This window comes from Phaethon aethereus (genome assembly GCF_964289735.1).
Source record: "Phaethon aethereus genome assembly, chromosome: 16".
Classification (NCBI taxonomy): domain Eukaryota; kingdom Metazoa; phylum Chordata; class Aves; order Phaethontiformes; family Phaethontidae; genus Phaethon; species Phaethon aethereus.
Genome location: NC_138592.1, coordinates 1,443,113 through 1,453,541, shown reverse-complemented (window position 1 = coordinate 1,453,541; position 10,429 = coordinate 1,443,113). Strand labels below are relative to the sequence as shown.

General features: G+C 51.9%; 1 protein-coding gene across 1 annotated transcript; it reads right to left on the bottom strand.

Moving 5' to 3' along the window:
- Positions 1-1,761: 1,761 nt before the first annotated feature.
- On the bottom strand, positions 1,762-2,700 carry FNDC11 (fibronectin type III domain containing 11; the record flags this gene model as incomplete). The annotated part of the gene is made up of 1 exon (XM_082007142.1): positions 1,762-2,700. One exon carries the CDS (start codon positions 2,698-2,700, stop codon positions 1,762-1,764), a length of 939 nt encoding a protein of 312 aa, XP_081863268.1.
- Positions 2,701-10,429: the final 7,729 nt, after the last annotated feature.

Below are 10,429 nucleotides of genomic sequence, written 5' to 3'. Positions count from 1 at the left end.
GAGCAGGTACCTGGAGAGTTGGTCATGCAGCTGCAATAGTCAGGGATAGCAGAAAGTGCAATTAATCACATTTTTTTATAGACTGTTAGTGACAGCTGAATATCATGTTCTTGTCCTTACGCTCATGGATAGAGAGAATCATAGAAATTAATAGAGAAAAAAAGTTCAAAGTAGTCTGGTTTCATTTGCACAGAGAGCTTTGGATTTACTTTTGAAAGAATTTTATGTTCAAGCATATATTCTTAAAATACTTATAAAAAACCAAAACCACCAAACCGTTGGTAATTCCAGTAGGAAACCACTGGCAGCACGGGGCACAGGGTATCTCTCCGGTCACAGGCTCTATGTTTTCCACCGCTCACAGACAAAAGAACATTGTTGCAGGACACACATGTCAGTTCATCCGACGGGATAACTTTAATTTCCTTGGCGCTGGCTAGAGCTTGAGCCCAAGTTGAACAATGGAACCTGTGCACGCAGCAAGCGGCGTGCCAGGCGCCGGCCTGCGACGGTCCATGCGGCTGCAGCCATCGCCCTGCATCCTGCTCGCCCTGGCAGTGAAATTACAGACATCCAGAACTAGGAATCCTCTCCTTGGCTCCAGCTGGCAAAGGAGAAGCCCACTGGGCTGTTTTTGAGGATTTGGACAGATCTGTGTAGGACGATCAATTTACTGCAATAAATTGTTGGGTTTTTTTTCAATAGAAATGAAATGCTAAGTGTCATGAAGTGTAAATTAAGGGACTTTCAATGTGGCAGGTTTTTATCTTTTGTATGTCTGTGACTTGCAGCAAACCTCAAATGACGTTTTGGATACAAATATTTTTACCTGCTTCTACCGTTTATAAGAATGAACCTCAACATTCCTTTTTTGATATTTAAGCCATAATTGTAAAAATTATTTGAATTTATTTAAATAATAAATTTTATTACTAAAAAGTCTGTTTATGTGATGGTTTGACTAGAATCTGCGTGGGGACAGCTGTATTTGGACTGAACCAAATGGTAAAAAAGAAAATGAGCATTAACTGCAATCCGTGGCAGAAAAGGTTGTCTTCCACACGTTGGGTCGTGTGGATGTATTATCCTTCCCTGTTTGTTTTGGGGGTTTGAGGGGATGGGGGAGGTGGTTGTTGTGAGTTTGGTTTTGGGGTTGGGGTTTTTTTGTTACTCAGAGTGATCTTTTCATGCGCTGTAGAGGGGTGAGCATGAAATCATGCTAAGGTACTTACAAGGCACAGGGTGTAGAGGGTGAGAGGAACCAGAGATGGAGATGAGTTAGGGTGAGTGATTTAAAGAGCTTAGGATTCAGTTCAAGTGTTCTGAAGGAAGGACGTGGGGAAAAATAACTTGGGATATAAAAACAAAACAAAACATCATCAGTGCAAGAAGCTGATACTGGACATCTTTCAGTGGATGGAAAGCACTGGATGATGGAGATGCTTCTATCTATCTCCTGTGCTTTGCATCCAAGGTGTCCTGCAAGACTGCCTGCTTCTAGCCGCTCCCGCCTGTGAGTTCTGGCAGCGGGAGGCGAGTGTTGAGCCTCGAATGCTGCCTAAGGGTGTTATTTTGTGTGAGAAGTTTGGAATGGGTTACTGTTAACCTGGAAAGATTTGCGGAAGGCGCTTGTAAAATTGTTATTGAAAACAGAGCGAGTTCAGTTTTACGCAAAATGTTTAAAATAAGGTTTACCTTTAATTATTCTCATTCATCTTTTTCAAATGCATAAAATGAGAAAAAATATTCTTGTGTGCCACCTCATCCTTCTGGTGCACCAGCGCTGCTCTCTGCGTCTTCAACAGCGTCAGTTTTTGTCTTCAGTGTAATGCTGTCGTGCCAGTTCCCAAAGACAAGCATGTGAGTGCCTGATCTTCGAATTGTGAATTCATACGATCTGCCAGGCTGCAGGTCCTGGACTACACATGTATTGGAGGTGACTTCCTGAATCCTACTGTATCCTGCTTCTGTCTGACTCCCATTTGTCAGTAACTTCAAGTGCAGTTCACATTGTTCAAGGTGTGACTCTTGATTTTCGGTAAACCACTTGAGCTTGGCCCAGTCCTTGTGTGCAAATGATTCTTTTCGATCAAAAATCAGTGGCATCTTTGTACAGAGAGAAAGCCTAATGCTGGGCAGTCTAGCACCCCTAAGATCTGCGTGTGACACCAAACGGTGCTTGATGTAGAGCTTTCCTGGCACTTGCAAGGAAAGGAGAGTTTCCATAAACTCTGAGAGCTTGGACAGTCTCTGCATAATAAAGTCCCACTGGGAGAGGAAAGTTACCGTGTCACAGGTCTCCACGTAACAGCTCAGCTCCTCCCGACCGCGTTCCAGCTGTTCTAACAGCTCGGTTAAAAGTGACAGCTGGATTTCAGTTTGTTTTTTTCCCACCTTCTTCATTCTCTGGAATTGGTAGGGGTCTATTAGTTGCAAGATGTCAGTGCGATGCATCACGTGGTTCTGGTCTCTCACGTTCATGTGCTTGGGCTCAATTTCCAAGTAAAAGTAAGACTTCTTCAGAAGCTCAACTTTGTTCTGGTGGTGCTGGAGGTGGTGGAGGTTCAGGTTGGAGTGCAGGAACTGCAGAACGAGGTTCCTCCTTTCCAAGTACCTCTCCCAGCTGGTATTGTCCTGCTGTTCTTCTCTGTGCACAGTATTCTCCGAATTGGTTTCAAATTCATTCAAAATCACAGCCATGATTCCAAAGCTCAGTTTCTGTGTAAGAAAGCAGCAATAGTAACATTAAGAACCAAAGAAAAAGCAGCTGTGAGGGAGTATAATCACGGCTGTGACGCTTCGCTCTTAATTAAAGCTTAGCTTCTAAGTTTATACGTGGGAAAGAACTGTTCGACTAGGTGTAGTTCCAGAGGAGTTTTCCTTTATAGTTACACAGTTTCTAACGTTTTGTATAGTCTACTTTTATATGTTCCGACCAGCTGGTCTCTTGCTACACCCCCTTGAGAGGTTCTACCTCTGCTTAATAGATTCACTGTCAGGAATTATTCTCTGATACACTCTGCCAAAATTTCTCCCTATCTTATTATCTTCCGTTTCATTCTAATTAGATGCCTTTGTACTCCTGTAAGCGATTTCCTTCCATTCTTCTACATCCCTGGAGATGTCTGTTCTCTCTTTGTAATCTGCCAGGCTGTTGAGGTTTGAGACCCATCTTCTAAGCCAGTTCATACAGCTACATAATCACCTTGGTGATTCAAATTAACCCTCTGCACCCCCAACGAGCTGGTATGCAGCAGGCAGAACCATGCAATACGCAGAGTGCCACCTCACAACAGCTTTCAAGGGGAGTGCTGGTGTTTTTCCTTGCGCCTCTGCCTTCAACAGCGGATTGACAGTCGTAACCTGTCATGATGTTTTCAGTGACGTATTGTTTTCTCTTTTTTTTTGGTTTTAGTTTACATCATCACCTCGGCCCATGATCTCTACTTGCTTTTCTTGTAGAAGAATGTTGTTAGTCTAGAAACAATGTACAGTAAGAGAATGAAACACATGTAAAGCACTTGTGAACAGGTAAGGGTTTGCTGGTAAGAAGGGGTTGAGGTAGCAGCCCTCTGCGATGCCGTATCTGCTCTCAGTCTTACTCTTAGCAGTTTCATTTACCGGCAAAGCTGTGCCCGGGTTGGTGGTGCCTGCCGAGCCGAGATGGAAGGTGTTTCTCCGCTTTAGCTGGAGTACCTGTGGCTTGCACATCTTATGTATCATAGACAGAAATTAGCTAAATAAATGCCTGTGTCCTTGTTGTTGGTGATATTGTGATGAGAACCCAGCTTGATGTGGAGAATGTGGCTTTCACAAGCTGAACATGATTAGAAGAAAAAATAAATATGGAATTCTGAAAGTAAGATTTTGTGACCCCAGTCAGACTGCGATGATCTGTTCTAGCAATACCATCTAGGATGACAGGAAAAAACCTAGGGGGGAAAAAAAACTAGGAAAGGTAACTTTCCTCATTCTATATAATTTTCTGGTTATAATTATTTAAGTTCTTGTAGTATCTAACTGGGATATTTTAATTCTTACATGTCTTGTAGAAGCTGGATGGTGATACCTAGCTGACAGAGCAGTTTTTCTTAGCCTCATTTTCCCTAAATACAAAACAGAACTAATAACGCTTCCTCGTAGGAATTTCAAGTGTTTGTAAACCTTTCAGACTTCAGGCCCGTCGCTGCGCTACAATTCGTACTAATTCACTCATTCGCCGCCACATTTTTCCCAAGAGAGCTGTCGACTCTTGCCCTATTTCCTTTTTTCCCACAGGAAAAAAAAAAACAAACCCAAACCACCAGAACCCAAACCCTAAGCCAAAGCGGTGCCAGCTCCTGGCACCACCGGCTTACCCACCGCGCGCGCGGAGCGATGTGGCTCTCCAGAGCCGCCCGCCCGCGGGGCGAGCTGTGCTTGCGCTTGTTTTCCCTTTCTGTTTTTATATCCCTTTTTTTCTCGCCAGAAACGGCTTTTCCCCCCCGCCCCGGTAGTGCTGCTCTGTGGGCAGCCTGGGAGGCTGCAGCCGCCCCAGCCCGGGGCTCCCCCAGGCCAGGGGTTGGAGGGGTCAAGGGCACCCACGGGAGCCGCGGCCACGCCACCACCTTCCCCGCGGCTCGCACCCAGCCCCTCAGCCCGGGGCTGCGGGACCAGCCCTGGAAGCCCCGATCCTGCCTTACCCAGACCCCGGGGCGCTCCGGCCAGCGGCCCCGGCCCGGCCCGGCTCCACCTGCGGCCCGGCCCGGCCCGGCCGCCCGCAGGCCGCGGCGGTTGCCCTTGGCGACGCATTGTGGCGTCCGGGGCCGGCGCCGGGGAGTCCCTGCCTGCCCTCGCCAGGGACCCGGGAGGGGGGGTCCCTGCCTGCCCTTGGGGCCGGGGGTCCCTGCCTGCCCTCTCCACACCCAGGCCTGGGGAGCTGCGGGCAAACCGCCCGAGGAGCAGGCTCCAGCGTCCTGGGAGGTGCTGGTGCCTCTCCCTCGCAGTCAGTCGTGCCCCGGCCGAGCCCCCAGCTTTTCACCGTGATGCTTTTTGCTCTTGGCGGGAGTGGTTTGTGGGGACATACCCCAATTGTCTGTGGGACTGTAGGGCCCAAAATCGTCTGCGCTTTCCCCACCATAAATCTCAGTCACCCACTCCTCAGCCACCCCCCTTCACCCTCCGGTCCCTGAGGACACGTGGTACCTTGGGTTCGCTGACACCAGCCCGGCCCCGAGGGGAGATGGCCGCATGTGTGGGGAGAGGAGCACGGCCGCACTCCCCTCTGCCTCCTTAATTAGCGGCGTCTGCTTCTATAGCGAAAGCGGTGACTCGGGTCGCTTACGGCGAGCCAGCACACAATGCCTGGCTGTGGTAACCGCGGTGCTGGGCACGGGGCGAGGCGTCAGTGCGATCCTTGGGCTGTGCATCGCGCACTTCGCGGGGTGAGAAGGCTCCGTCCCCCACCCCAGGGCTGTGCCCGGGCCGCTCCCCATCGTACTGGAGGGCACGGAGGAGAAGAGCAGAGGGGCTGAGAGCTCTGCGCTTCCCCCTTAACAGGCACATTTTGTTTCACTCCCATCTTGTGCCCTTGCTGTTGCGATGGGGCTCTGGGAGCGCTAAGCTGGCAAAAGGATCATTTTCTGAGGACTGCAGGGATCGCGGTTGTTGGAGAATCCAAAATGTCGTTTCCAAAGCTTTGCTTCCCTGGGTGTGGGAAGGATGTGTGTGTGTGTGCCATTGCCCCTCCAGCATTTCACCCCTGCTCCGCAGAGCTAGGCAGCCGCTCGGGTGTTTGACGAGCCCTAGCTCCGAGGCCAAGGAGCCGGAGCCGCTGCACTGCGGGCCGGTTTAAAGCTCTCTTCCCCCTGCGAAGCCCGGACCTCCGCAGCAAACTGCGGGCACGCGGCCTTCAGCCCTGTAGCTCAAGCAGGACAGCCGGAAAATGGCAAGCTGACAGCAAGGTGTAGCGAGAGCAGCAGTGAGCAGAAAAGCTGTCTCCGTCCTGGGGGGCCCTCGGGTCTAAGGGGCACCCCGCACCCTGTGAGGCAGCCGCGGTGAAGCGCCGTGCCAGCACGCGGCCGCCCTGTTTCTCACTCCGCGGGCACCTCGCTGGGGCTTTCAGTTGCCTGGTGTAGGCAGGGTTTGCCTCCGGGACTGGCGAATCCTCGCAGCCCCGGCGGTGCCGACAGCAGCGCTGTCCGCAGCATTTCTGGGAGGAGGATTGCGAATGACCCTGCCCCGAATTCCCGAGCATTAGGCCGTCACCGCAGCACCCCACGGCTGCTGGGGGCATTTTCGCTTTTTGAGGGTGAATCTCGCAGCCTTTACGTCTGAGGCCAGACGCACGGCAGTGCTTTGTGCTCTGCAGAGAGACTGAGGCTGTTTCACAAAGTGTCAGGAGTTTTGTTAACCTAAATGCATAATCCTTGTTAAAGAGATGTGTTGAAATAGGATATAAACTGCTCCATTAAGTGCAGCAAACTTCCTTTTGGGTAGGAAGGGATTTTCCTGCTCTGCTTTGCTGCGGGACCTGACTGGCCGGTCCGTTCTTTATTGTGGAGAAGAGACCGGCTCCGCTGGTTCACAGTGGCGACCGCAATACCATGACTGGTGTGTTCATCAGCAAACCCGACCGGCGTCCTGCGGCGGAAGGTGCCTTCATACTCTCTGCAATTAAATCTTTGGGTCAGGGCTTAGCCTTACTGCTGTCTTGTACGCTCAGCTGGTACATCTCTGCTAAGGCTTTTAATTGAATGATAGGCAAGATTCGTAACACCAGCCCCGAGCTTCTGCTTGAACATCAAGGGAGGAGGCGATCTGTCATTTTAAGAAATCAATGATCTTCTCAAGGCAGCTGGAGCTTACTGTTTCATTTCACAGCTGCCAAGAGATTAACTATACAATTGTCAGGTGTGATTCTCTAACAGACGAGGCAGATAACAAATATCAGTGAAAGAAGGTTGACAGCCTTGCCTGGGGGGAGGGCTAGCAGAGATCAGTATTGGGTAATAATGCCAAGTTTCTGCAGAAAATGAATGTTCGTGCTCACGTCATGGATCCCAATCCTGTCGTTCGGGCTCTGTGTGCTGGGTAGACCTGTCCTTCTCCGTCAGCCTCGGTGGTCTGGGGGCCTAAGGACATGCAAAGAGCCCCGTGGAGGTCCAGCTAACCTCGCCTCCCGTTCCAGCCATGGCCTGTGCCGGTGCCCAGGGAGGAGTTTAAAACAAGGCTTGCACTTCATGTCCGTTTCCCTTGGCACCCTCCCATCCCACGATTTCTGAAGACGGTGCCTCTGTATGTAATAGCTCTTGGTGGACAGCACGTCTGCCTTCGGGCTGGCGAGGTCTAGGCTCCTCAGGGTGTTCCTGTACCCCAGAACAGACCCGAAAAAGATGGAGGTAGAAGATGAAAGTATTGCACAGCTGAGCTGAGTGCAGTGGCTGAGCTTCTGCAGCAGAGGTGAAGTCCTGGGCTTAGCAAGTTTTGCTCATCATTTTGGCAGGGTTAGGATGTCACCTGAGCACCTTCCTACGAGTACGGCATGGTGCACGTTTGGGTTTATTGCTGGAGCTGTGCAGAGACTTTTGCACTGACCTCGCTTGTACTTCTCATTGTCATAAAAACTAACTTTCATCCCAAATTTTGCATGGAAAAATGGAATCCCTTTGGCTGCCCTACCCAGAACAGCTGGCCAAGCGGCTGTCTTGGTTTTAGGAATATGAGCATAAACCTGCTTATAATGTGCAGCTGAAATGTTACTGTTTTCCGTAGCTTTGCATCAGGGTTCAATTCAACTATAGGATTTTATAGCATTCTATGAGTCTCTTTGAACTAATACAAATACAAATGTGTTAAAAAAACTCAAATATCATGTACCCCTTTTCCTCCCTCTCTCATCAGCTGAGCTGTCTCTGTAGCAGAGCTGACAGCCGTTGTCTGCCACGTTTGTCATTCTGCCCTGTCCTCCTGCCCACAAGCATCAAAATAAAGAACTTGTTAGTCCTGTCTTTGAGATCAAGATATAAGCAGACAATTGATTTTCCTCACTCCTCTCATTAGTGAGCTCTGACACTTAATAAAACATATATTTCCACTCTCGGGAAAAGCAAAACACCCAGATAGTATCTGTCAGAGAGAGCTGGGAGCGGGGATTCATCTTTATGGAAAATCAATAGCCGGAACAGAGAAATTGGCAGAACCCAAATTAAAAGTCGCTGGCAATTTCTGTCTTCATATTTCATGTCTGCTGCATTTCTGAAACGGTAATTTGCTGCAAAGGAAACCACCACCGGGACAGGGACCAGGATGGACTTTGTGCCTCCTTCTTCCTCTGCCACTTCCAGATGGGACCTCAAGGCGGGTTCAGATTCGGAGCAGCTCTTTGGGCAGTGCCGGGTTCAAGGTGATCCCTGTCCCGGGGATTGAGAGCTGTTCACACTGGGACTCTTTCTGCCAGAGCTGTCACCGCGGCCGCTGCTGGCAGCACTGTCACAGAAGCCTCCCAATGCCACCAGCTCCTCCAGGGTTCCTGGCTGCGTCCCTGCCTCCCCAGACGGTACCCACGGCTCATCGCGCTCGCGCGGCCCCACGGGAGCGGGACTTTGGGAGCAGGGCTGCTCGTCAGCCGGCTACACCGAGCTGCTTCAACGCCCGCGACCACAAGGGTGTGACTGATTTACTCACTGCTCGCTCCCAGTTTCACTGGTGCCTCATAGACCTGAAAGAAATTATACGTTCCAGATATATTCCAAATCTAAATCATCGGGGAACTCGTTTTGCTCGTCAGGCTGTGATTCAGAAGGCTCACTCCAAGAAGGAAGAGGGATGTTAAGTTTTCTAAAGAACCTGGGCAGGGAACTGCTCTCCCGGGCTGCAAAAGCCCCAGCTGGAGCAGGCCAGGAAGGAGTTAATTGCGTCCCCGAGGCAGCAATTATCTCCAGCTCATTACACCCACTAATGGCACCCTGGGAGGGAGCCCCACGGCCTGGACCTGCTGGGGTGCGGGGTAGCTGTTTGCCTGCAGCAAGCCAAGAAGTTTGTGGGTTTGGACGCTGGTTTGGGGCAAAAATCTTCCCTGGTCTGTGCCCGGCCCTTCTCCCTGCTACGTGCAGGGCCGAGGGCGCGGGGTTTCCTCGGGAAAGGCAGCCTCTGCCTGCTCTCCTCCTCCCCTGCCTGAGGGTCGGACGGCCTGGGCAGGTCTGCAGCCGAAGGGGGGTCCTAGGGCGCAGGGACCCTCCGTTCTCCAGCGGCGTCATTCATCTAAGCACCCAGACACGCGTGCGCGGTGCGAGAGGCGAGAGCTGGCCCGAGCCGCCGGCTACAGCAGCGGCTGCTTTACCCGTGGTGGAGCTCAGGAAGATGCAGCAGGGTCACAGAAGCTCATTTGTCTTGCTGGAAACTCATCAAAAGCCGTTTGGATATCCTTGTGCTGTGCTGCACTTTACAAGACAGGCATCCTTGGGCATAAGTTCAAGGCAGGCTGTTGTGTCCCGGATCCCACAAGACGGCCCTTGCTGGCAGGCTCATCCGAGTGAGCGTGTATCCCTCTTTTTCCAGGAAAACTTCCCAAGCGGGTCATGTTTGCTTGGATGTAGGACAGAGAGCGAAGATGGGAAGTGGGAATCTTGCTGAGCCTGCAGCCTTGTCCCCTGGTCCTCACCTGCGGTCGGTCCCGGCTCGGGGTGCGGCTGCCGGGGAGCACAGTCAGGCTCGTGTCGGGGTGCAGCGCTCCCAGAGCGCGGGGCGTCCGCGCTCCCCGGGACATGGGACGTGACAGCAGCTCCAAGGCTCGAGCAATCGTCCCGCTGGGAACATGGTGACCAGCACCTTTCCTACCAGTGGGCAGAGCACGGCAGCCAGAGCTGGAGCCTGCGTCCTATATTTATTGCCTGTCCGGCTGGCTCACGCTCCCTTCCATCTCTCGGGGCTGGCGCGTTAATCTGCAACTCCAATGTTCTGGATAAATCAGCCCAAAGCGCCTGTTCCCACAGCAACCTCCAAGCAAGGGGGGGGTTGCAAACCCCTAGGGCAAGGGGGGGCATTTTTTCTTGCCATTGAAGACTATGGTGGGCTTGTGAACTTTTGTCTGCGTTCCCCAAACACAGGGCCAGTACTGGGGCATTTCTGTGTTACGAGGAGGAACTGAGGCTCACAATAAGGTAACGACCTGCTTGGGTGTGTGGAAGAGGGGAGGTGAATCCTGTGCGGCCAGTTTTGTGCCCCTCACTGGTTTCCAGAAGGCTTTTCAGAGGGGGAACAAGCATCTTTCACACGATGGCAGATGCTGGCCCTGCCTGGGTTAAAACAGGAGCGACCGTGGGGCTGGATCCATGCAGCGGGAGCAGGGATGGAGCTTGGAGCGGGGTGCTGCTGGCGCGGGGTGCTGCTGGCGCGGGCTTTGCTGCTGCTTGCAGGGATGCTCGCCCCGGGGGCCTCATCCAGCCCGGGG